General features: G+C 38.3%; 1 protein-coding gene and 1 pseudogene across 4 annotated transcripts in view; one reads left to right on the top strand and one right to left on the bottom strand.

The window, feature by feature from the left end:
• TPD52 (tumor protein D52) overlaps positions 1–25,133 on the top strand; it is a 137,101-nt gene extending 111,968 nt beyond the window's left edge. Inside the window, exons 3-8 of one of the 3 annotated variants that reach the window (XM_023227748.1) lie at positions 7,045–7,193; positions 9,178–9,279; positions 10,348–10,374; positions 16,510–16,551; positions 18,064–18,112; positions 22,412–24,035. In XM_023227748.1, the coding sequence (XP_023083516.1) occupies positions 7,045–7,193; positions 9,178–9,279; positions 10,348–10,374; positions 16,510–16,551; positions 18,064–18,112; positions 22,412–22,531 (489 nt within the window). In that variant the 3' untranslated portion in view covers positions 22,532–24,035. Of the gene's footprint in view, positions 1–7,044; positions 7,194–9,177; positions 9,280–10,347; positions 10,375–16,509; positions 16,552–18,063; positions 18,113–22,411 lie in introns of all 3 variants that reach the window. The other 2 variants (XM_023227749.1, XM_023227750.1) reach the window with 2 other exon arrangements.
• A 569-nt stretch (positions 25,134–25,702) lies between these two features.
• LOC111553136 lies at positions 25,703–26,827 on the bottom strand (annotated as a pseudogene). Its single transcript, XR_002734827.3, has one exon. The product of XR_002734827.3 is annotated as a glutathione S-transferase Mu 5 pseudogene (transcript).
• Between the last annotated feature and the right edge of the window lie 1,048 nt (positions 26,828–27,875).

Here is a 27,875-nt window from a genome sequence, read left to right as displayed (position 1 = left end):
TACTTTTAGACTTTTCTTTGGGAGAATTTTGATACTGGGTCAATCTCTTTACCTGTTCAGATTTTCTCTATTTTGTTGGTCAGTTTGATCATTTATATATTTCTATGAATTTGTGCATTTACTCTAGACTGTCTAGTATGTTGGTGTACAATTGCTTATAATATTCTTTTATAGTCCTTTCTGTTTCTGTAAAGTTAGTATTAATGTCCCCACTTTCATTTGATTCTAGTTATTTATGTCTTCTCTCTTTTTTTCTGTCAGTCTAGCTATAGGTTTGTCAAGTTTGCTCATCTTTTTCTTCTGTTCCCTTCCGTTCCTTTTTTGAGATGGAGTCTTGCTCTGTCGCCGAGGTGGCTGGAGTACAGTAGCAGCAATCTTGGCACACTGCAGCCTCTGACTCCAGGGTTCAAGCAATTCTTGTGTCTCAGCCTCCCCGGTATCTGGGACTACAGGCGTACACCATCACGCTCGACTAATTTTTGTATTTTTAGCAGAGGCGAGGTTTTACCATGTTGGCCAGGCTGGTCTCGAACTTCTTTTTTTTTGTTTCGCGATGGAGCCTCACTCTGTTGCCCAGGCTGGAGTGCAATGGTGCAATCTCGGCTCACTGCAACCTCTGACTCGCAGGTTCAAGTGATTCTCCTGCCTCAGCCTCCCGAAGAGCTGGGATTACAGGCACGCGCCACCACTCCCAGCTAATTTTTGTATTTTTAATAGAGACGGGGTTTCAGTGTGTTGGTCAGACTGGTCTCCAACTCCTCCCCTCAGGTGATCCGACCTCCTTGGCCTCCCAAAGTGCTGGGATTACTGGCATGAGCCACTGCCCCTGGCTGTCTTTTTGTTTTCTTTTTACTCTTTTTTTTTTTTTTAACCCTGAATGCATTGTTGATCTTTTTAAAGAATGAACTTTTGCTTTTATTCATTCTCTCTATTGTTTCCTTTTGTCTGTTTTATTTATCTTCACTCTAATATCTAATCTCTTCCTTATTATTCCCTTCCTTCTCTTAGTTTTGGGTGTAGCTTACTATTTTTAAAATTTTTCTCTAATTCCTTAAGGTGTAGAGTTAGGTTATTGAGTTTTTTTTTTTTTTTTTTTTTTTTTTTTATGTAGGCATTTACAGCTATATATTTCTTACTGACAGTGCTTCAACTGCATCCCATAAGTTTTAATATGTTGTTTTTGTTTTCCTTCATTTCAAAGTGTTTTCTAATGTCTTTTGTGACTTCTTTTTTGGCCCATTGGTAGTTTAAAAGTGTGTGGTTTGATTTTTACATAGTTGTGAATTTTCTGGTTTTCCTTTTGCTTTTGATTTCCAGTTTCATGGTGATGGTTGGAGAAGGTGCTTTGTATGACTTTAAGTCTATAGAGACTTGTTTTGTTGCCTAACATATACTCTGTCCTGGAGAATGTTCCATGTGCATTTGAGAAGAGTGTATTTTCTATTTTGGGGTGAGTTGTTCTGTACATATATGTGTTAGGTCTAGTTGATGTATGGTATTGTTCAAGTCTATCTCTTTGCTCTTCTGTCTGTTTGTACTACTCATTTTTTTTACCCAAAGTTTTATAAAGAGTGGGATAGAATGGATAAGGCAGATGGGTGATAAACTGTTTTTTTTTTTTTTTTTTTGAGACCGAGTTTCACTTTGTTGTTGCCCAGGCTGGAGTGTGGTGGCGTGATCTTGGCTCACTGCAACCTCTGCCTCCCAGGCTCAAGTGATTCTCCTGCCTCAGCCTCCTGAGTAGCTGGGACTATAGGCATGTGCCACCATGCCCCGCTAATTTTTGTATTTTTAGTAGAGATGGGGTTTTGTCATGTAGGCCAGGCTGGTCTCGAACTTCTGACCTCAGGCGATCCATCTGTCTTGGCCTCCCAAAGTGCTGGGATTACAGGCATGGGCTGCCATGCCTGGCCACATATTTTTATATTTGTAGAGGGCATTAGAATACAGATAACCTTTTCCCATTTAACTGATTTTCAAAAACATTTTTATGCCAATATACTCTTCTGCAACCTCATTTTAAATTGCTTCATAGTCCATTTTGAATTTCCGCAAGCTCATTTTTAATTTATATTATTTATAAACATTTGGATTGTTTCCATTTTTTGCTATTATGAATAATAGTTTGATGTAAATATCTTAATGTAAGCCTTTATGCACTTCTTTAATTAGTGCTTTAGGACAAAGTCCTGGAAGAAGCATTATGCCTGGGTCTAATGGTTTTTAAGAGTATATGGCAACATGGTCAAAACGCTATCCAGAATATTTCTTTTTTTTTTTATTACAGAATATTTCTTACAATGTTTTGAAAGAGCATTTTTTTTCTTTTTCGAATCCTTGGCAGTTCTCAGTATTGTTTTATTATCAACAAAATAAAAATAATAGTGATAGCACCTAATGTCTACAGACTACAGGCTGTGTGGGAGGTGTTAAGCTGAGCTCTTTACATGCATTATTTCATTAATTATTACAACAGTCTTATGGGGTAGGTGTTATTATTATGATTGATGGAAGAGGAAACATAGTCTTTATTTAACAAACGAAATTACCAGCTGTATGATTTGTAAATATTTTCTCCCATTCTGTGGATTTTCCTTTTCATTTTCTTTATAGTCCCCTTTAAAACATTTTTAAACTTAAATTTTTTATTAAAAAATTTTAGATTCAAGGGGTACATGTGCGGGTTTGTTACATGTTAATGCCTCATGATGTTGAGGTTTGGGCTTCTAATGATCCTGTTGCCCAAGTAGTGAACATAGTTTTTCAACTCTTTCCCCCAACTCTCCCTCTCCACCTCTGGAATCCCCAGTGTTTAGTGTTCACATCTTTGTGTCCATGTGTACCCAATATTTAGCTCCCACTTACAAGTCAGAACATGTGGTAGTTGGTTTTCCGTTTCTGTGTTAATCTGATTAGGAAGATGGCCTCTAGCTGTATCCATGTTGCAGCAAAGGACATGATTTTGTGCTTTTTAGAAAGGGCGGCATAGTATTTCATGATGTGTATGTACCACATTGGACAATGGGCACCTGGGTTGATTTCATGTCTTTGCTATTGTGAATAGTGATGCAATAAACATATGAGTGCAGGTGTCTTTTTGGTAGAACAATTTCTATACCCAGTAATGGGATTGCTGCCAGGGATCCCATTCCCAATGGGAATGGTAGCTCTGTATTAAGTTATTTGAGAAGTATCCAAATTGCGTTCCACAGTGGCTAAACTTTAGGACTGTTATGAATAATGCCGCTGTAAGCAATTGTATACAGCTTTTTGTATGGATGTATTTTTTTTTTATTGTTGTTTGTTTGTTTTTTGAGACAGAGTCTTGCTCTGTTGCCCAGGCTGGAGTGTGGTAGTGTGATCTCAGCTCACTGCAACCTCTGCCTCAAGGGTTCAAGTGATTCTCCTCCATCAGCCTCCTGAGTAGCTGGGATTATAGGTGCACCACCACCATGCCTGGCTAATTTTTGTGTTTTAGTATTATGGGGTTTCACCATGTTAGCCAGGCTGGTCTAAAACCCCTGACCTCAAGTGATCTGTCCACCTTGGCCTCCCAAAATGCTGGGATTACAGCCGTGAGCCATTGCACCCAGGCTGGATGTGTTTTCAATTCTCTTGGTTATATATACCTAGGAGTGGAGTTGCTGGGTCATATGGTAGCTCTATGTTTAACTTTTTGAGGAACTCTTAAACTGCGTTGCTGTCAAACTTCATTTTACATTCTCACCAGCTGTGTCTGAGGGTTCCAATTTCTCCACATCCTTGTCAACACTTATTAATGTCTTTTTTTTTTTAAATGTAACCATCCTAATGGGTATGAAGTGGTGTCTCCTTGTGGTTTTGATTTGCGTTTCTCAAATTACTAATGAATGGTGTTAAGCATCTTTTCATGTGCTTATTGGTCATTTGTATGTCTTGGGAGAAATGTCTATTTAAGTCCTTTGCCCATTTTCTAATTGGGTTGTCTTTTTATTGAGTTGTAAGTTTCTTTATATGTTATGGATACTAGACTGTTATTAGATATGTAATTTGCCAATATTTTCCCCATTCTGTTGGTTGTCTTTTACTTTCACAATAGCATCGTTTGAAGCACAACCTCTCAGCATCCTCCCTTTCCCAACCTCTAACACCCACAATTTTACTCTCTACTTAGATGGGTTCAGATTTTTTTCTTGGCTTCCACATGTGAGTAAGAACATACAGTATTTATCTTTCTGTGCCTACTTTATTCTGCTTAACGTATTATTCTCTAGGCTCATCCATGTTGCTTCAAATGACAGGATTTCATTCTTTTTTATGGCAGAAGTGTATTCCATTGTGTATACCACATTTTCTTTATCCATTCACCTGTTGATGGACATTTGGGTATTGTAAATAGTGCTGCAATAAACATGGGGGTGAAGGTATCCCTTTGATATACTGATTTCCTTTCCTTTGGATAAATACCCAGTAGTGGGATTGCTGGATTCTATGGTATTTCTATTTTTAGTTTTACTGAGAAACCTCCATACTGTTTTTCACAGTGGCTATACTAATTTATATTCCCACCAACAGTGTATAAGAGTTTCCTTTTCTCTGGATCCTTGCCAGCATCTGTTATTTTTTTGGTTTTTTGATAACAGGCATAATAATAGGTGTGAAGTGATATCTCATTTTGATTTTGATTTGCATTTCCCTGATGATTAGTGATGTTGAGCATTTTTAATTTATTTGTTGGCCATTTATATGTCTCTTCTGAGAAATGTCTATTTAGATCCTTTGCCCACTTTTTAAATGGAATTGCTTGTTTGTTTTGCTGTTGAATTGAGTTCCTTATATATTTTGGATATTAGTCCCTTGTCAGATGAATAGTTTGCAAAAATTTTCTCCCATTCTACAGGTTATCTCTTCACTCTGTTGATGATTTCCTTTAATTTAGTCCCATTTGTCTATTTTTGTTTTCGTTGCCTGTGTTTCTGAGGTCTTAGCTATAAAATCTTTGTTTAGACCAGTGCCCTCAAGTGTTTCTCCTATGTTTTCTTCTAGTAGTTTTATGGTTTTGGGTCCTTAGCCCATTTTGAGTTGATCTTTGCATATAGTGATAGACACATCAGAGATTCTTAATCATGCTCTTTATGCTTTTAAGGTCACTCTATTTTACATGTGTATGTTGAATTAAGAAATCGCAGCCGTGATGTGCTGGGCTAGGTGTGTTAGCAGCACAAGGTACCCAACAAAGGTGGGGAATATACTGTGTTGTGCATTGTTCAGAAAGATTTACAGTGGTTTGTCTTTGCAGCTTTCATTAGAGGAAGTGAGTACCTCAGAGAAGGCTAAGGGGTGGGAAACTTACCATTTAAGTCTATTCTTAGAAGTGTCTGAAGATTTGGAGTTTGAAGTAGAGACAGAGGAATTGGGAAGCTTAAGAGAGTGTACATGAGAATTCAGCCAGTAAACAGACGTGCATTCAGAAAACCTAGATAGAAATTCTGGTTCCTGCATTATTTGTTTGATGACTTTGGGCAAATTATTTAATTTACTTAATTTTGAACTTTATTCTTTCCTCTTTTTTTGTCCTTTTCTTCTCATATTCCACTTTGTCAATGTATATCTTAAAATGTGACTTACAAAACTGGGTCCAGTACTTGTGACTCTGACAAGCACAGGGGATTATTTATTTATTCTGAGGGACCTCCGTTCCAGTTAATCTTGTCTCAGAGTGATGTTGTAGGTTCTTCTTTTTCTTTTTTTTTTTTTTTCTTTCTTGGTAGCTGCGTCACATTTGATTTATCCTTTTCTCCGTTGCACTAATTTTCTTTGTTTCGTGTTCTCTAAAGATATAATCATCTGTGAAAAGATTTGACTGACTCTATGTTATTTTTAAAGGGGCATCTTGTCTTTGAAATCACAGAAATACCATGCAGGTCAGGGCTAGAGAGTATGGCTTTGCAACAAGCCAGGAGACGCATTTCTCTGAGGGTCTTGAATGTTAATGGATATACTTTAGGGGGCTAGTTTTTCAGTTTCCTGGGACCTAAAGTCTCTTCCACATGGTGTCTCTTTTTCTCTGAAATAGACTGTCTGTCCTTTTCCCTGTTTCTGAAATAGAGTCCATCCTTTTCTCTGTTTTCCTGGATTAGCCTTTTGTTCTTTTCTGTCCATTTTTTCCTTTTCTTCATAGCTCCTGCTTACAGTTTTAGCTTCCTCAGTCATATTTAAGCTTTCCATACCTTTCATAATCTCACTGTGGCCTACCTATTACCTCAAGGCTTCTTCAAGTCTTTTCAGCTTCTACTCATAATGTCATCTTACTTCTCAAACTAGATTCCTGAGTGAGAGCAACTGAATAGTTGAGCACCTCTTTTCACACCGGGCTCATCCACTGGCTCTTGATGGGTGGCTCTCAGTGGGTCAGGGCCCACCTCTAACCACCTAGCCAAGTCTGGGCAGTCAGCATCAAGGGGTTCACACAAAACTACCGCAGGGCTCTCAAGAGGAGGCAGTTTGGTTTATTATGGCCATGACTTTGCCAGACACGGGGACTGAGTATATGTATCCAGTATATATACTCATGAAATATGCAAGGAGGTTGGATTTGGGTTTGGCTTGGTTATATGTGTTTTGGTAGGGGATGGAGATTATTTTGATTTAGTATACAAATACAAGTTTTGTAGGCATTCAAATAGAAATGTCTAGGCTGGAAAGGCAGACCCACAGGTCGGGAGAGTGGATGTTAGAGTACTTTATCAAGTATTATGTGTGTAGAAATTTGAGTCCTAAACTTACATGAGATAGCTGAGTAAGGAGTATAGGGAGAGAGGAGAAGGCCCAAAACAACTTAAGATGGGATTATAAAGAGTTCCCATGGAGGAGGAGAGAGAAGCTCTACAGTAGAGATCAGCAAATAACCAGTTTACTCAACAACATTATACATTGTTTTTAGAGAGAAAGATAAACGATCAAAAAAATGTTTAATGACTGGAATTTTCAATATAATTCTGTGCTAATAATCTTAACTTACTGAACGATTTTTGCTATATTCCTACCCTAACCCCTTCCTCATAGGTAGAAGAAGAAATCCAGACTCTGTCTCAAGTGTTAGCAGCAAAAGAGAAGCATCTAGCAGAGATCAAGCGGAAACTTGGAATCAATTCTCTACAGGAATTAAAACAGAACATTGCCAAAGGGTGGCAAGACGTGACAGCAACATCTGCGTATGTTCCCTTGATCATACACTGTCCTTGGGAATGTAAAGGACACTGTCATGCCTTTTGTCTGGGGAGGGGAAGAAAAAGGGGATGAGGATGCTTCAGCAGCTTTTCTTTGGACGGCACGGCATACTTTTTTTTTCTGATTTTAAAGTGTACCTGCCTTTTTCGTAACTTAGATTTTTCCAGACCATTTATTCTAAGGAACAGAAAGAAAGCTAGCCAGTTGGAGAAATAAAATTCAAGTCCCATAAGTGTTATGAATTAACTTGTCACAAATATATACATTGTGTCCTTTAGTCCTCAGAATAACCCAGTAAGAATGGGTGGCAGGATAACCCTGGATAAGGAAACAGGCTCAGACAAATTAAGTTTTCAGGTCACAAACCTCTCAAAGTGTGGATGGGGATTCAAACTCAGGTCTGGAGCCAGTCTTTATTATTATTATTAATTAATTAATTAATTTTTTTATTATACTTTAAGTTCTAGGGTACATGTGCATAACGTGCAGGTTTGTTACATATGTATACATGTGCCCATGTTGGTGTGCTGCACCCATCAACTCGTCAGCACCCATCAATTCATCATTTATATCAGGTATAACTCCCCAATGCAATCCCTTCCCCCTCCCCCCTCCCCATGATAGGCCCCAGTGTGTGATGTTCCCCTTCCCGAGTCCAAGTGAGCTCATTGTTCAGTTCCCACCTATGAGTGAGAACGTGCGGTGTTTGGTTTTCTCTTCTTGTGATAGTTTGCTAAGAATGATGGTACCTTGCTCTGTATGTATCATAAGATTCTCAGGTCATAGTCTCAGATATATGCTCTTGGCGGAGGTCAATCCCTTAAGCTTTTTGTCTTTTTGACCACATATACTATGATATAGCATTATCATAATGCAGTTTTGTTTCCCGGCACAAGGAGGAGCAAGCTTCTAGCAGCAGAATCCGAACTGCTCTGTCTTCTGTATTGAGAGCCATCTGCAGAGCTGGTGAGCGTAGAAGTTGTTTTACAATTTAACTCTCAGAAGTGAGGCCAACTGTATTTAACATGACAGTACTTGAGTCCCCAATCTTTTGGTCCATTTTCTACTCATCTAAGTTGGCAGTGGGAAAACATACAGGAAACTTTTTTTTCGACAGTATTACCATAAACCATGTTTTTTATTGGTATTTGATCTTGACAGGGTAAGTAAAAATGCCTGAGCATTCTTTCCCATAATGTGGGAATTGTTTTGGTGAGGTACGATATTATTTTATTTGTTTTTTGTTGTTGTTGTCGTTGTTTTTTTGTTTTTGCTTTTCCCTTCTCTAATCTCCAGGTAGCTGGGAAGGAGGTGGCAAATTATGCCTTTGCGTGATAGCAGATACCAAACTAGAATAATTTGAAGCATTGCATATTTTACATACTTTGTTGAAAGTCCATGAAGTTCTTATTTGGTAGCTCTAAAGACATGCAAAATTTTTTAAAAAGTATGGCCATAAAATGTATTTGGATAATAACATACAAATGAGTCCTACTTATGCCAACAACTAATTGCTTCCGGCCCTTTTTTAGGAAATCAAGTTGACAAAGGCATCTGAGGAATTTGATTTCATTTTTGTTTTGTTTAGATTATGTGGAATAATTCAAAATTTGTTTAGATTTTGGAAAAGAACAAGAGGTGTGAGTTCTTTCAGGCCCTTGCTTATTTTCATCTTTGTTTTATGATTATTTTTAGCCCTTACCTTGACTTCTTTGGCCCTGCCTTTATAGGCCTCTGTCTTTCTGGCTGCACTAGGGCACTGCAGAAGATTGTGCCTGAGCTTAGGGTTGAACATATGAAGATGCGGTGATGCTGCCCTGCTGGTTATGAAGGATTTTAGAAGTTCTGAAAAATGTTTTCTCTTTTTGAGAGTTCTCCAGCAGGTGGTGACCACTGTACTTGAAACAATTGATGTTAGAAAAGATCAGCTGACCCTTCTTTGCTCTGTGTGTTTATAATTTAATATAGTTACAAGAAGACATCTGAAACCTTGTCCCAGGCTGGACAGAAGGCCTCAGCTGCTTTTTCATCTGTTGGCTCAGTCATCACCAAAAAGCTGGAAGACGTAAAGTATGTCCTTGTTTTTCCTTGCTCATTAAGTAGCTGACGCAAATTAAAATGTTATTGTTGTTGCATCTGTTTCCTGACCTTGGCTGTAGTTGATGCTAGCTACTTCTGTTAGAGTGAGGGAGGGCACTCCTTCAAACCTGTACCTGGAAGACTCACCTAAGGTCTTCTAGGCCTAGTATTCTGACATCAAATGATCATCTGATGATCATTTAAGGTTGTTGAAAAGTTCTGGTTGTGAACTTCTGTGTCTTTTTAGTTCTTCATGATCATGCAGGGTAAGTATGTCTTTGGTTGCAAATTTGTGATTGTGGGCAGAGCCTGGTGTGTTACTAGGGATGAAAACAGGAGCATTGAAGTGCACGCTTCGATTCAAACTTGGCTTCACGTTCTGTATGTGACATTTTATACCATGGTGTGATTATAACATGTTCATTTGTGCACTGATTTATTCTAACCAGTAAGCTGTAACTGTGTTCATGCTTAGGCCAAAATCTTGATTTTGAGTTGTTGCTTTTTTTTTTTTTTTTTTGCATTTGGTACTTTAGATTAGTCTGCAGAGTTTTCCTTGCCATTTTGATAAAACCACTTCACAGTGCTTTTGTGTCCCCCCTTCACTCATGTGGATTAGGATAGTGATGAAAATGACAAATGTGGTTTAAGTCAGCTGTGCTTCTGTTGGCATGCAAGATTTATGTTTTTAAAAAAATGCTCAGATTGCATGGCTTTGTGTTTTGCATTTGTGGGGAAAGTGTATCTTACAACCAGAATTTCTTGGTTGAATAGGTTTGGTCAATTTATGTGTTATACTTTATACAAAATAACTAAATTCCTCGCTCATTATATTTGGACTGTCATCATCTAAGCATAATGTAATAAATATAGCTTTCTTGAATTCTCTTGACAATTATGTATGTATCTATTAGGTGTTCATTTTTTCTATGCTGACTGAATTGTGTAGCAGTTTAGAGCCCAGGGAAAACATTATACATTTTAAAACTTAGGTTATTTAATTGTTTTAGATTTATCAGAACTTCTTTCTTTTTTAATGCTTACTCTGGCTTCTTACAGATTGCAAGCCTTTTCACATTCCTTTAGGTAAGGAGAGTTTGAACCATCACTGCAGTCTAGCAGTTGTATAAGAAAAGTGTGCTGAGATTAGATTACTATGCTATGTTGGATGATTGTGTTTGTCCAGTACATAATTTTCTTGCATTTGGAGTATCTTTTTCTCTAGTGCATTCCTAATTTCAAGGGGGTTTCTTGTATACCATGGGTAATTGATAAATTAAAAGAAAGTATTTGACACTGTGGTTCAACGGATATGGAAATGATTTTGACATTTCTTTTTTACTTTTTTCTTTGGTAAAAAGAAGCAGCTTTACCGTGGCATGCAAAATTCCTCCCTTTTAATGTCTGACTTTGTTTGTTTTTGATGCTTTTGTTTCTTTGGTACTTTTGTAAGGATGTTGGAATTCTTCACCTGGGTTTCATTATGCAATTGTAATAGACTGCATATGTACTGCCTCCTGATGTTAGTCTTCCATCTTCTATTGGTTACTCTACTTTTTTTTTTTTTTTTTAAATTGTGGTAAAATATACATAAGGTAAAATCTACCATTACTCTGTACTTTTTAATACTTGTTTTACTAGCTTATAGTTTTTACGATTTTATTATTTCTTTACACTTGTTATATTCTCTATGTACACAAGGCAACTTCATGGTTTGAAAAAGGAAAAAGTATATTAAGCTAATAAAAGCACATTAAAAAGATGTTAGCTCAAACCATGCCTTATAGAAACAGACTTTGTGATGTTGAGCAAACCTCTGTCTTTCCCAGGCAGACTCTATGATTATCTAATTAGTTGTTGGAGGCATTTAAGGTGGAGGAAAGTCTTTAGAGTGTAAGCAGGAAGGATAATATAGTAGTCTTCATCTCTGTTCTTATTGATGCAGATTATTTTCTTAAGCAATCACTCATGGTAGTCTAGCTACTTGCCTTTTTAAGTAAGCAAACAGGTACTTATGGCTTCTGTCTCGGTGACACTTAGCCCTGGAAGTCAGAGTAAATTATAGGGATATATAAACTCTAAATGTTGAACTATTTAAAGCTAAAATTATGCTAAAAAATCAAGTAACCAATGATAGGTGATTGTGCATCGTTGGCATTCAGTTAAAAAGTGCTCTAAGTAACTGAATACATCACCCATTCTGCTGACATGAGAGTGTCTACTGTGGACAGGTCCCATGGGCATAACCGTAAAGAAGACATGGCTTTTATTAGAATCAAGCTTAAAATCTTAGAGTGGAGTAGGGGAAAAGTGGGGACTTGGGATAAGTTAAGAATGGAAGACCCTCATCAGTACTGGTTATAAAATGTTAGATGTGATGCAAACATCAATATAAGATATAAAAGTAAGGGTTATTGAGGACGATGTTTCTTCAGTACATACCACTAGACTTTTCTATACCTTTAAAGAATACCTTTCTATGCCTTAAAGCCATACCTAGATATGGCTCAGTGTGTGCTGTCTTATTAATTCATCAGCAACAAATTACGTTTTGCAACTCTTTTCTAACTCATTTTACAGTCACTTTGTCCAGTTTATTTAAAAAATATTGAGATTATGCTGTACCATTTTCAGTCTTTTTTTAATAAATATTAAGTTTTTATGAATATTTAATTGCCCATCAGTATGTGGGGGTTAAAGTAAGGCTTTTGATTAAAATTTGGAAATGAGAGAAATGAGATTATCTTTTGAAAGTTACACTTTGTAATTCTTACAAATCAAAGGTTAGGTAAAAGCATTTAAAAAAATAATTCCAAGGCCAAGAAGTGATTGTGTTCTGATTTAATGTGTTCACATACATAAAAAAAACCTACATCTTTTAGATTATGTGAATCACAGAGGCAAATGTTGGCCACATTCCCTCAAGAACTATCCAAGGAAAGAGAGCTTAGGCTGTAGATTTTGAGTGTTACAATCCCAGCAATAAGTCCTTTTCTCCCATGGAGATGGATGCAGTAGGCTCCTTTTGCTAAGTGCTATGAAATAGTTGGTTAATCCTTAATCCCACTCACTGTTTGTTTTAGGTCCATTTTACCTGGCAAACTTATACCAGTGATTTTACTCCCTAATGTAATTATGGATATAGAAGGAGAAAATGCACCAGTTTTGCCAACCTGAATGTATTAGACTCAGCAACAGTTTTTATTTTACATAGTTGATAAATCAGCACTTGGGATTTAGATATTTGCCTTATGCCTTTTTTGTGGGGAGGGAGATGTATAAGGAAACAGAGCGAGCTGCTTTTGATGTCCTGAGAATGAGGGGTGGTGGTGGTAGTGAGGCCAAGGAGGATGTGGTCCTGAAGCAGCCCGCTTTTCCCTCAGGTGGTATGATTATATTTCCCCTCCCATTTGCATATTTTCTATGCCTATATGAAAGTATTGACTCATGCCATTAGCATTTTGAGGGAAACTTTAAAAGAACCTTCTCATTTCAGTCAGTGCCAGGGTTAAACATAAAATTTTGGTGTTATTAAAAGCATACTGTAATATTCAGTAGACACATTTGTCTAATATTTTTGGTATATTTAAGAGGAAGTGCTAATTAATTTTGCCTTTATTTCCAAAGAAAATTTCTCCTTTTTAAATGTGTTTCTTCATGTACCCCTGTAGATGTTTATTTGTTTTGGGCTCATTAAAGTCTTGCTAGACAATTCCTTTTTGCTGAAAATTTCCACCACTTAATGGGAAGAGAAATGATCTCTTTCCTTGTGTCAGAAAAAGAATGTCTTTTGATTAGAATTTGAAACACTTTAATGAACTTTTCTGTTTCATGCTCATATTCCCAATTTTAGTTATCAAAATTGTTTATTCATTTATTCATTCATTCTTTCACTCAGAAGTATTTATTGAGTGCTAACTATGTGCCAGGCATTGCTGTAGACTATAGGGGTGGAGCTGAAAACCAAAATAATGCTGAAATTTGAAAGCTTCAAGGTGATGTGCTTATATTTCCCCTCCTGTTTGCATATTTTCTATGCATATGTGAAAGTATAATATACAGTAGATGTTAATTCGTGTTTCAATTAAAGTCACGTGTTATAATAACAATTAACATTTATAAGCCCAGTGAGACAATAGTACCTCAGGAGTAGGTACTATTGTTGTTTTGATATTTTAGATGAGGAAACTGAGCCATAGAGAGATTAAGTGACTTCCCCAAGGTTGCCCAGCAGGTGTAAGTGGCTGATCACCAGGACTGGAACCAAGCACACCTAGTCCCGGAGCCTGCACTGTCCTCCTGGGCCTTCCCAGAGTAAAGGTGGTTTAAGACAATGCCCCTCTGGGCACTGTCCAGCACTTTGAACAATAGCCACTGTGACCACAACATCAAGAGATTGTGTGAGGGCAAAGTGGAATAATATTACATCGATAGCTGTGAAAAGCATACATGGTACATAGTAAGCATTCCAACATGTTAGCCATTAACTGTTCCTTCTCCTCCTTCCTGTGCTGCGACTTCCTTCCTTCTCCTCCCTCTGCCCCCTCCCCTGTTATTATTATTAAGGATGAAAGGATCTGATAACTGTTAGAAACAAGGAATTCTTTTAAAAAAATCAATTCAGCTGTTTTTTTTAAAAAATGACTTTTCAAATAAGAGTAAATGCAGTATGAGATTGAAAAGTACTTACTGAGAATCAGATTATCCTGATTTTTTTTTCAGTGTTTTGAGGAGCCCGGGTTTGCATTCCTAGTTTGATTACAGATTAATGTATTTGAGGGTTACAAATAAGACACAACATTTTTAATAAAATGTGCCTTATAGACGGTAACTGATTCTTACAACCTATCTATTAGAGATGATTCTGGTCCTGCAGCAACATGACATTTTGCTTTTGAAGGTTTCCATATTACATTTAAGCTTGAATGAAACTGAAAATGATGAGCAAGTTGAAGCTTTGTGTAACTTGCTATAGAGAAGCCAGAAATGAAAGAACAGCCACCCTATAGTTAGATTACGACTAATTATTAACAAAATTGAATTCCATCTAACTATGGATTATGGGGAGGATCCAGCAACCAGATAGAATTGAAGCTAATGTGTGCTCCTTTTCTTCCTACTAAAATAGCTACTGTAAAAGCAGAGAGACCTTGTCTTTGACTCTATTAACTGATTTTATTCTGTATATTTATCTTCAAGGTGACATAATGCATACAGAAAAGTGCTCAATACCAAATTCACTTTAGTGATTTTTTCACAAAATAAACACTTAGTCTAACCACTTCCTTGCCTTTCCTTATATATTACCACTGAAACATATTTAGTAGGTATGTGCTGGGTAAAGTGGTATAGAGCCTGACCGATCCACTGCTGGAGGAAGTGATATTTTACATGGGTTCTTAGGGACAGTGACTAGAATGTGAAAGTTTGAAATGTGCACTTATCCACCTGTTTCCTCATTTTGTTGATACTATTAAATTCAATGTGTGGGTCCCCTAGACAAGGAATTTATCACATATTTGGCCATTACTCACCTTCTTTTTCAGCGATTTCTGCCAAAATGAATGTCCTAATGAAGAGTTTTGATTATTAGGAACAGAAAGCTGTGTACAAATACAAAGTTTTTTTGTAATTCAAGAAGAGAAAAGGAAGCAAGGCCAGGCTCCACCTAAACCAGCTCCATCAACTGGGAAATTGAAGTAGCTTCTATTATAGAAACCAAGAAACCTATTCCCCTCCTGTCCTGCCAGATTCCCTGCATGATCACCTCTCCTGACCTCATTTGCTCTACCTCTCTGTGTGCTTGTATTCAATTCTTTCTTTGGGAACTGGTTTCCTCAGCGTTCTGTCAGCTTTCACCTGGTCCCGCCAGATCTTCTTCAACATCTAAGTGTCCAGAAGCTTAGTGTCCTAATTACAATATGCTAGGATAAGAGTCTTAATTGTCTTCACTCCTTCATTTTTCATACATTCCAAACAGTTTGTAGGCCACTGGGAGGTTAGCGGTGGTGGGTGGTGCTTCACTGATCCACTTACCATATCAGTTATGGTAGAAGGTGGTTTGTGGCAATGTGACTATTCCAGGCAGCTTCAGCAGAAGGGTCTGAGGAAGAACAGATGGCACTTAGAGTTCTGGTGTTGTAAATTTAGAGACTGGGACCAACAGTCTTTGATAGATCCAGGTAGGAAATTTATCAAATTCCTCCCAGAATAGATTATTATAGTCTTATACCGTAGGTATTGACCAGCATTGTAGGATAGAGAGAATGATGAGTTACATGTATCTTTTCCTGTTATGTAAGACATTGAGTACAGAGATGCTTAAATATTTCATTGATAATCTTGATTACACAGATTCCCAGCATATTTGACATATATCCATATATCACAATCATTCTCCATGTTATCAGATATTAATGCAAAGTTAGATTTGAGGAGCTACATTGAAGACATGTTACCATTTGTAACAAATGAGTCTTTAAGAAAAGGAAATCATAAGCACACAAAATATTTAAATATAACTGAGAATTAATACCTTGAACCTACACACTTTACCCAAAGGAAAGTTTATTTACCAAAGTCATGCCAGTGGTCAAACTATTATAAGCATAGTAACAATATTAGCAGAATACAGTCATTTTACAAGCCTAGGAATGAAGGCACTCTTATCTGGTGAGGTGGTCTCTATGGGAGATGGCTAAGAGTAGATAACCTTGAACCTGAGTGGTCAGTGAACTGCATTGTCCTTGAGTGGGCAGTTACCCCTTGACTTACTAGGGGTCCTTCCCTGTCCTTGCTTGTATGTGTATATGTGTATGTGTGTGTGTGTGTGTGTGTGTGTGCATGCTTCATTTTTGAGGGGAGGCGATAAACATTGAATTAGAAGACCCAAGTTCTATTCTTGATTCTGCTGTGACCTAGGGTAACTCATTTAACTCCTATATGCCTTACAGCTCTAGGTGAAAGCACTTTAGTTTTCAAAGTGCTATAAAATGCAAGGTGGTATTGTTAGCTCTAGTAACTCCTGGGAATTAATTGGCTCCTGAATAAAAGTAAATTTTGTTGGAATAACTTCGATCCCCTCCACCTCAAAAAGTAGGTAATTCTTCATGGCGCCAAAAGAATAAAGGTCCTGGGAAGCTAAGTTTTGTCAGCTTTTAATAATGTTGAAGCACCACTATACTAACCTTATTTCTATCTCTTTTTAATGCTGCCTCTTAGTATACGTTCCATTCAGCATTCAATTAGCATGCCTGCTATGAGGTAAAGTATATTTTTATGAAATGTAGTTGGTCTTATGCTTTATTTTTCTTTAATTAGATGTTTAACTTGAACTGTTCTGAATTAGGGAACTAGAATTCCCCTTGAAACAAGCTGTGTGTTTAACCACTCTTATCAGTTTTCAGCTACACATCCTCTAATGTTGGGATGGGTGCAAGAGATCCGTTAAATGTTTTGATTTTGTTTTTTAAAAGTTATTTCTATTTTATTTTGTAAAACCTTTGTTTCCTGTCTGAAATCTGTTTACTTCACAAAGTGAGCACTGCTTGTTAACAAACCTTCTCTTGTCCCACCACCTCCGTCTGCATTTGCTTTAGTTACACTCTCCTTTTCTACATCCTTCCCATTTTCACTTCCCTCGTCCCCCTGTGACATTTGAAGCCAACTATGATTTAATTCTAGTATCTGCTTTCATTAGCACTTGCAAGTGATACTACCTCACCTAACCTCTCTAGAGAGGTAGAGGATTTTTAACAATCTGTGCTTGGCTTAAACTTCAGTGTCCATCAAAATCACTTGGAATGCTTGTGAAACCCCTGCTTGCTGGGCCCCACCTCTAGAGCCTCTGATCCTGTAGAGTTGGGGTGGGACCTGAAAATTGGCATTGTGCATGACTTCCCGATAGCTGCAGCAGCAGCTGGTCTGGGGCCCACACTTTGAGAGCTGTTGGCTTAACTGGCCTGCCATCACCACCGTGGGAAGGAAGAAACCCCTTTTCCCTTCTTTGCATTTTTCATCTTGGTAGTAGGAAGGATATTCAAGGTCAGTTGGATAGGATAACAGCATTGGAAACCCTCTGTCCAAAGCGCCTTTGTGAGAGACAAAGGCGCTGTGATCCTCCTTAATTAATATGGATAGATGTGAATGTAACATGGATGAATGAATGTCCTGTGGGCTCAGCGTGCTCTCCTCATCCTTTGGGACAGCGTTGTGAAGTAGGCAAAGCCGTTTCTATGCTTCTCCCCCTTCTTTTTGGTCCCTGCTTTCCCTGTCTATTATGCTGCTCCCTGATATTGAACCTCATAAGCTTGTCCCACTTGGGTGATGTATGTTCATGTGGAAATTCTGCCAGGGAAGATGTGGATCAAAATGGGGATTTTAGAGCATAGTACCTTAACCAAAATTAAACTGATCTAATGGTGGCATTTTCTTGTACCGTGACAAGTTGGTTGGGAAAGTGACAGAATTGCTATTTTACCTGGCTTCGTTCCCTCTCCTCACACACGTACTTGACCATATCTATATTACTTATGTCTGAGACTGGCCCTATTCGTGGAATCAAATGCATACTCTTAAAAATATGAGATCAGAAATTGAGAATCTTACATTATAAATACTTGTATGTGTCTGCACATATGATACAGATAATTATATCTGTTCTTTTGCCAATTGAGAATAATGTTGAAGAGGAATATAATCAATGATATTTTCAAACTAGTTGGATTTTTTTTTCAGTATTTGTATTTACTATTTGTTTTTCTTTTCTCTCCATAGAAACTCCCCAACTTTTAAATCATTTGAAGAAAAAGTCGAAAACTTAAAGGCAAGTAGAGAGATGAACAGGGTGTTTTTGATACATTGCCTGGTGTCTTAATTATTTGGTGTGGGAAAATCATTGACATTAATATTTCTTTCTAAAAATATCTAAAGAATGTAAAGAACTTTACTCCTTATGTTACTAGTGGACATTTAAGGTGTTATGTACTCAGTATCTTTTTAGTGTATGCTGTAGCATGGCAGCATGCCACTACTGAAAGGCAATGGACAATTTACAAAGCAATGGCACTTTAGAAATTTGTGCTGCTTTTTGCTTTATTCATTTCAAGTACCTTTGTAGGTGGACAAAATTTAATATAACTTTCTTGTCAACAATTAACAAGAATATAGGAAGCACAAGAAAGAAAACAAAAAATTGGTCCTACCACTCAGACAGTGATATATGTATGTACTGTTACGCTGTTATGCTTTTAAAAAAGAAGTAGCCATACATCATAATCATTTTCCTGTATCAGTTAGTATTCTCTTTCAGTGTTATGTGCAATGGCTGCTTGTATATTACTTTTTTTTTTTTTTTTGAGAGGGAGTCTCGCTGTTACCCAGGCTGGAGTGCAGTGGTGTGATCTCGGCTCACTGCAACCTCCACCTCCTGGGTTCAAGCGATTTGCCTGCCTCAGCCTCCTGAGTAGCTGGTACTACAGGCGTGTGCCACCACACCAGGCTAATTTTTTGTATTTTCAGTAGAGACGGGTTTTCACTGTGTTAGCCAGGATGGTCTCGATCTCCTGACATCGTGATCCACCCACCTCGGCCTCCCAAAGTGCTGGAATTACAGGCGTGAGCCACTGTGCCTGGCCTATATTACCTTATAATGGATATTATTTGTTCAGTCCTCAGTTGTTGGACATTTTTATTATTATAATGATGCCATGATGATCATTTATGATTCAGTTTTTATTTTTTGATTTCTTTGATTTCAGTGGAGGTGAACAGTTGCCTATAATAATGAGCTTTATTAATTTGTAAATTATATTATCTTTGAGATTATATTCAAAGCTATGAAATCATCAACTCTTAGGATCACAAGCAACCTCAAAAGTTGTCTAGTTCCTATCTACTCCTCGACCCTCTCTACAGAGTTTGTATAAAACCCATATTTTCATTACTTCCTAACTCTGATAATTATACGGGATATATTTTAAGGAGTAAAACTAGTATCTTAAATGTTTTTATATCAGTCAGTTTAAAAACTAATATTCAGTTTAGTCTTTGAGAACTTTGAGTCACGAAATGCATCTTTAAAAGCAGGGTACATTTATTGAAATAAAACACTCTACAGTGATCTGGATCTTTTTTATTTATTTATTTTTATTATACTTTAAGTTCTGGGATACATGTGCAGAACATGCAGGTTTGATACACAGGTATACACATGCCATGGTGGTTTGCTGGACCCATCAACCCATCATCTGCCTTAGGTATTTCTCCTAATGCTATCACCCCCTACCACCCCACCCCCTCAGATCGTTTTTTTCTTGTACATACAAACATTAGTACACACCTTTTCTGTTTGTATGCAGACATATGAATGTTTTTTCAGAAGAGGAGTTACACTGTACACCCGCAGTCCTACAACTTATTCATTCAGCCCTCACTAGCAGGATGCTTTGTGAGCGATAAATGCAGGGACCTGTTCTTTTTGGTCACTGATACTTCTCAAAGGCTTAGAACAGTTCTTGGCATGTTGCTCAATATGCATCTGATGAGTAAAAATATATGTAAGAGTCATTCTTCTATGTCATTTCAAGAGACCTGCTTTATTTTTCTTAGTGCCAAATCATATATCTGAAAGCAAACTGTAGTTGCAGGAAGTCAAGGATTACTAAAAATCAGTTCTCAATATTGTTAGGACTGTTATAGCCTCTCCTTGAAATCTGCCCCAAGTGTTAATTTTTGAAATGGCAAATTTGAAAACTAGGAATCTTATGTGTTTTTGACATTGGACATGAAAAACTTCCAGGTCATTCACTATATACTCTCCTGAATATATTTAGATTCTATAAATTATAATGAAATATGCTTTAAAATATGACTAGGCACCATTCAGATTAAAAAATGTAATTTAAAAACATACAATGTGTTGGCTGGACACAGTGGCTCACACCTGTAATTCCAGCACTTTGTGAGGCCAAGGCAGGCAGATCACCTGAGTCCAGGAATTTGAGACCAGCCCGGGAAACATGGCAAAACCCTGTCTCTGCCAAAAACGATAGAAAAATTAGCCGATGTGATGGCATACACCTGTAGTCCCACCTACTTGGGAGGCTGAGGTAGGAAGATCACTTGATCCCCGGGAGGCAGAGGTTGCAGTGAGCTGTCATTATGCCACTGCACTCCAGCCTGGGTGACAGAGCCAGACCCTGTCTCCAAAAAAAAAAAAAAAAGCATAGTGTATTAAACAGATATCCTAAGTATCCCAAGGAAGCTGTAAAATTATATGCTGGGGATATACTTTTGTTAAATTACATTTAATTTAATTAAACATGAGGTCCATTTAGATTTGGGGCTGATTCATTCATCTGTGATTACTGAGCATTTGCCATGTGCCAGGCAATGAGTATTAAGCACCAGAGTTACCACAGTGAGCAAGAGAGACATGGACTCCTTCTGCAAGATGTCTAGACAATTAAATGGCCAATGAAACTAAAGTGAGGTAAGGGTTCTGACATGAAAAGTTGAGGGTACGATGAGGACAAGTAGCAGAAAGTTCATCTGGCTTGGTGGAAGGGAAGGTCAGAGAAGACCTCTTAGAGGGTTCAGTAATGTAAATAGAGGATTTTAGGTTGAAGGGAATGTTTGAAGTCTGGGGGCCCTTTTGAGGACCACCAAGAACTTCACTGTGCTGTAGGATATCGAGCAGGAGGTGAAGCTAGAGAGATGGATAGGCCACATTGCAGAGTTTGAACTTGGGGCAAGGGGAAGCCATTGAAGGGTTTTACACAACCCAAGTGGTGCATTCTTCTGTGACTGTTAGAAAGATCACTGGCTGCCCTGCACATCAAAGGGGAGAACAATTGGAGACAGGCAGATTAGTTGGAAGGATGGAGTTGTACTTCAAGCCAAAGATGAGGGAGAGTGGAGAGTGAACTAAATTAGTGCAGTGGGACCAAGTCTAGAGCTATTTAGAAGTGAGAAATGACAGGAAAAAAAAAAAAAAGATTGATTGGATGTAGACCAAGTTGGAGAAGAATCAAGGACAACTCCAGGTGTCAGGCTGGGGCAGCTAGGTAGGTGCTACTGCCATATAAAGTCTTAAAAAAGAATAGAGAAGGGGCTAGTTGTGGGGGGGGAAGGAGTTCAGTTTTAGACATGTTAAACTGCAAGGAGATTTGATGAACACACATTATTCACATTTCCCAAACAATTTTGGATGGCGGACCAAAAAGAATGAGAGTGAAAATAAGGGGTCTCTGACCACTCAATTAAGATTGAGCTAAGAGCAAGGTCAAGTTCAAACCCACTATGAGCTTCTTGCATCCATGGTTACTGACTGTTGTGGACAGTGTAACAGTGAGAGAGCATATACAGATTAGCATTGAAAAGGATGAAGTGACATGTTATATGTAAGGGTTCTGAAAAAGTATTATACAAATGCAAGGCAGATCTATTGAAATAAATGCTTATTGGCAAAATTTCAGGCCAGATAGATTGTAGTAGTGCTTCACAAACTATAATGTGCACATGAACGACCCAGGGATCTTGTTCAAGTGTTGATTTCAATTCTGTAGCTAGAGTTGGGTGGGGTAGAAAGGGTATCTGAGACCCTGCATTTCTAATAAGCTCCAAGGTAATGTTGACTCTGTGGTCCTTGAACCACACTTTAAGTAGTAAAGAGTTAGAAAGCTTATACTGTAACTGAGAAAAAGAAAATAAATATTTCTTTCCCATGTTGTATTCAATATTTCTTGACTGAGTGTAGCTAAGTGAGCAATTTGGTGCAATACAAAATGTTACGCAAGTGTAAAGACAGGTCACTAGGTACTTTAGAGTAGTAGGCCTTACAAAGTTCTCTAGACACACTTCCCTGTGAAGAACAAGGAGCAGGGGGAAAGAGGAGGGGTAGAGTTTACCAATCTGAATATTTCAGCAAGGGAGAATGCATGAGTTTTACCATAAAACCACACTGAACATTACAACAATACTAAATTCCATACATATATAATAATCACTGAGCTATAAGGTTGCTGATGTATTTGTTCTTGAAAGTAAATTAGAGTTACTTTATGCAGAATCAGCTAGTTTTATGTTTCATAATGTCTTTCCCTTTTTTGAACTTTTTTTAAAGTCTAAAGTAGGGGGAACCAAGCCTGCTGGTGGTGATTTTGGAGAAGTCTTGAATTCGGCTGCAAATGCTAGTGCCACCACCACGGAGCCTCTTCCAGAACAGACACAGGAGAGCCTGTGAGATTCCTACCTTTGTTCTGCTACCCACTGCCAGATGCTGCAAGCGAGGTCCAAGCACATCTTGTCAACATGCATTGCCATGAATTTCTACCAGATGTGCTTTTATTTAGCTTTACATATTCCTTTGACCAAATAGTTTGTGGGTTAAACAAATGAAAATATCTTCAACTCTATTCCTGGGAAACACCCTTTAGTGTACATTTATGTTCCTTTATTTAGGAAATACCATTATAAAAACACCTATAGTACCTGGGGACATTCACTAGAATGATCTAAGAAGCTACAGATTATCATAGTTGTTTTCCTACTTTACAAAATTGCTCCAGATCTGGAATGCCAGTTTGACCTTTGTCTTCTATAATATTTCCTTTCTTTCCCCCCTCTTTGAATCTCTGTATATTTGATTCTTAACTAAAATTGTTCTCTTAAATAATCTGAATCCTGGTAATTAAAAGTTTGGGTATATTTTCTTTACCTCCAAGGGAAGAACTACCAGCTACAAAAAATATTTTGGAATAAGCACTGTTTTGGTATAAGGTACATATTTTGGTTGAAGATACCAGACTGAAGTAAACAGCTGTGCATCCAATTTATTATAGTTTTGTAAGTAACAATATGTAATCAAACTTCTAGGTGACTTGAGTGGAACCTCCTACATCCTTATTTATCACCGTTTATGACAGTAAACATTTCAGTGTATTGTTTATTATACTACTTATATCAACTTATTTTTCACCAGGTTAAAATTTTAATTTCTACAAAATAACATTCTGAATCAAGCATACTGTATGATTAGTAGGCTGAACTATGAACAGTCATCAATGTTCAGTTCAAAAGCCTGAAAGTTTAGATCTAGAAGCTTGTGAAAATGACAATATCAATCACATTAGGAGAACCATTGTTGTCTTCATTTAATCCATTTAGCACTATTTAAAATAAGCACACCAAGTTATATGACTAATATAACTTGAAAATTTTTTATACTGAGGGGTTGGTGATAACTCTTGAGGATGTAATGCATTAATAAAAATCAACTCATCATTTTCTACTTGTTTTCAATGTGTTGGAAATTGTAAAATGATACTGTAGAACCTGTCCCCTAATTTGAAAACTGAGTGTCAGGGCTGAGTGAACCAAAGTCTCTAGACTTATTTGCATAAAGGCCAAGGTATTCTAATAACTACTTACTCAACACTACCACCTTTTCCTTATACTGTATATGTTTATGGCCTACAATGTTGTATTTGTTATTTATTAAGTTGTGATTGTTTTATTGTTTATGCCAAATGTTAATTGCCAAGCTTGGAGTGATCTAAAGCATTTTTTAAAAGCATGGCTAGATTTACTTCAGCATAAATTATCTTATGAAAACCAAATTTTAAAAGCCACAAGTGTTGATTGTTATAAAATAACATGCTGTCATTCTTGATTGCTAGAGCTTTTGGATGCAATTAAAACTATGTGCTATCACATGTGAAAAGCTTAATAAATTCTGTCTATCAGTAGTATAGATCTCAATATTTATTATGAGACCAGTGGTCTGGAAACAGCTTGTTGTATTACAGAATCAACTGGAGTCTATGCTAAAAAAAGAAAAAAAAAAGACTTTTTTTTTTTTTACCATCCTTAAATTATTGCTTAATGGTATCATATTAACATATACTAAATAAGGGCTTTAAGGAACAGGCTGTTGAAGCATTGTCTCAGAGGAGTGGATCTGTAGAAGTTTGTCTTTCTATAGAAATATTGTGCTTACTGAACATAACTGTTAAATTCTTTTTTCTACCAGCTAGTCTGCTTTTTTAAATTCAAACATATTCTTTTGATCACATTGTTTCTTGAGCATCCTGCCCTGCTACTAACTTTTCAACAAGGCAAAATGGAGTAAAGTGGCAATTTCTTCAGTTGAGTGAAATACCCTCAAGTCTCTTTTCTGCCCAAAAAGGGAAAAGTGATAGAAATCGGGGTGGGAAGTCGGGTGAGTGGATGAAGGTGGGTATTGGGGATGGCTGTGAAAGAAAATATTGGAGAATCACTTTTCTGGGCATCTACCTATACTTAATCTAAAAAACAAAAAATTAATCTACTGTAAAGTACTCTGCCCCTTAAAGGAAGTATTAAAAAGAGGATGGATTTAGAAAAAAACATGAGTTTAGAAATATTCAAAGTGGTTTTTGTGGCAGATTCAATATTATGAATTCACAGATATTTAAGGAATGAGAAACAGCAATTAGTAGAAATGCCAGAAAGAGTTCCTGGTTCCTCTTGTGTTTGACACTAAGAAAATAGCAAGAGTGTGAAATCTCAGATACTTAAGAAATCTCACAGATGTAAGGACTCAAGTGTAGAAGAAAATATCCCCTTCTTAAAAAAAGAAATGTCAATTTATGGAGTTTGTGGGAAATAGAGCAAGAATTCTTATGCTTATGAGAGCCAAGTAATCAGTGGAAGAGAGTAGAGCTCAAAACTGGATTATCACCTTAGCAACTTAGAATAACTTGAAATAGAAAAAACCACATTTAATTTGGACTGTTTCTGGATCTGTTAAGATATACACAGTCTATTTTTTGTATAGTATTGGAAAATAAAAATTCTATAATTTGGGTATGGGTTCTTTTGTATACACTACCTGCCCATTGAGGAAAGGGGCAAGTCCATTATGCAACTTCTCTCCAAACCCTTCATGTTCTGGATATGATACTTAAAGAGCCATGAGCAGCTACATTCTGGTTATCAGAAGGCATTTATTAAATGACTGCTTGCTGCATATGTGCCCAAAGAGATATCTTTAGTAAACATAGTAATTAGTAGAAATGCCAGAAAGAGTTCCTGGTTCCTCTTGTGTTTGACACTAAGAAAATAGCAAGAGTGAGATCCTACATAAGGTCATTTGTCAGAATGATGTTTTTGTTTGTTTAGAGTTGGCTGACCTCCAACTCCTGGGATCAGGGAATCCTCCTGCCTCAGCTTCCCAAATAGCTAGGACTATAGGCATGTACCCAGCCATGTGTTTTCTTTATAGCTCTTAAAGCCCAGATGAAAAAAAATCACATTTTTGCCCATAGTGAAGAAACATTTGGCCATTGATTAGTCCTTATTTTCAGGAATTGTCCTGTTTTCATTGGATTAGAGAGACCCTGTGTGGGCCACAGTTAATGTAAACCATTATCACTTTTTTTTTTTTTTTTTTTTTCATGGTTCAGGCTTTACTGGGCATCACACAGGGCTGGGGTAGGGACCTAGCAAAGGGAGCAGGGCATGCGGATGGTCTTTGAGGACAGTGCTAGGGAGCTCAGAGATCAGTCTGGCTTCTCAAAGAAGAGACAAGCACTGACAGGAAAAGCAGTCAGGTTGGCGTTAGTGCAGGAAAAGAAAGATGTTAGGAGGGGGACTTTGATGGATGACAGTGGGGAGCTGAAGCTTTAAAGAGCCTTGATGCAGGGAGGGATGATGTTAGAAGAAAGGAAGCCAATGAGGCCTTGAGGAAGAGAAGACAGTAGAAAGAAGGAGAAAGAAAGAAGGCGGGTCCAGGGAGTCGGGCTGTTCTCCGGGGTCGCAGGCAGCAGGGTCGGCTCTTCCCTCCCGTCTTCTGGCATCACGGGGCCCTATGTGCTGTTCCACGTGGCTGTCGTTCTGAACAAAAGACCTCGGTGGAATCGGCTGGACTTCATGTAGGCAGAGATCTTCTTCAAACCCTCAAAGCGGGAGATGAAGTCCTTCAGGTTTGGGAAGGCGTCCAGGCAGCCGGGCTCAAATATACGCTTCACGTCAAGGACATCATAGGCAAGGAAATCCACAAAGGTGATCTTGTCTCCTGCAAACCATGGCCGCTTCCCCAGAAACTGTGAGTAGAGCTTTAGCTTTTCAGGGAGTTGCTCTAAGTACTTGGGCTTCAGTTTCTCAAAATTTGGGTCAAAGCAGAGTCTGGCCAGCTCCATGCGGTTGTCCATAAGCTGGTTCTCCAAAATGTCCACACGAATCTTCTCCTCTTCTGTCTCCCCACACAGGTTGTGTTTGCGGGCAATGTAGCACATGATGGCATTGCTCTGGGTGATCTTGTGAGTCCCATCAATCAAGTAGGGCAGATTGGGAAAGTCCAGGCCCAGTTTGAATTTTTCATTCAGCCACTGGCTTCTGTCATAGTCAGGAGCGTGCCCCATCAGGTACTTCTTTTCCTCGTAGTTTGAGTCTGTGTATTCCAGGAGCAGGCGGATGGCGTGGGCCAGCCCACGGATGTCCCAGTACCCCAGGATCATGGGCATGGTGCCTGTTGGTGCGGATTCTGCAGACAGCCCATTATCACTTTTAAGTAAACCTGCACACCTCAGATTTCATAATTTCTGACTCAAAATTGTTCTGACTCAAAATGAACCAAGGGGCTTTTCACTTTTCGTTTGTAAGTTCTCAGAGGGTAGGGGTCTGCATGTGCTATCACCTGGTGGGATTTGGTACTTAAATAAATGCTATCTGGCAACTAAAATTCTTGCCAGCTCTCATGTAATTTTGATGTTATTTACTGAGGTTGGTTGGTAGTTTGATTATTTTATTAATTTGGTGGTTTTTCTATCATATAGGAAAAACCAAACACAGTTTTGTTTGAGTATTTGTAAATGGATGCGATCTTTCACTTTATCACTCTCCAGCATGCTTTAAAGTTTCTCCTTGGGTTCTAGAATTGATTCTCTGTTCTTATTTTCCATTTTGACTATTTTTCAGTATTAGATTTCTTCCAGCTCCTAAGTGCTATTGTCTATCTGTTGTCATCTTGTACACGATCCCCTTAATGATCTTATCCATTTCTATGGGTGAAATGACTATTTTTGGAATGATACTAATAGCTTCCCAACCTGTATCTCCAGACATGTTGATGGTGGTGGCCCTCCTTGAGCAGCTGCTGTGAGGACACCAGCTGCAGCAAGGGAAGCATAGCTGGGGGCCGCATGCTCCGCAGGGCTGGCAGGGGCCGGCAGTAGGTGAGCCCAGCAGGAGCCCTGCCTTACCATGTTGGCAGGGCAGGAGCTTGTGCTCCTGGGTGCAGCTGCAGCTGCCCAGCCGCAGCTCCAGATCCAGGCATCCCTGTGCTCTTGGGGGCCTGGGAAGTCCCCTGCCCCTGCAGGCCTGGAGGTGCCTGCTCTGGTTTGGAGCAAAGTTGTGGCTGAGCTTGGGTGCTGTCACAACCTGGCTAGGTGTGTGCATCCTCAGGGTGGCGCTGACATGCCAGGTCCCTGCTACCTCAGCCCCCTCCTGACTTTGGGCACCAGTGAGCATGGGAGGGTGGCCAGGGTGCTGAGGGTGGCTTGGTGTGGACAGCCTGGGTGCTGTGGATGGCATATTGATGATGGCAG

This window comes from Piliocolobus tephrosceles, chromosome 7 (genome assembly GCF_002776525.5).
Source record: "Piliocolobus tephrosceles isolate RC106 chromosome 7, ASM277652v3, whole genome shotgun sequence".
Classification (NCBI taxonomy): domain Eukaryota; kingdom Metazoa; phylum Chordata; class Mammalia; order Primates; family Cercopithecidae; genus Piliocolobus; species Piliocolobus tephrosceles.
The sequence above is the reverse complement of the archived record's forward strand: the minus strand, read 5'-3'. Positions and strand labels throughout refer to the sequence as shown.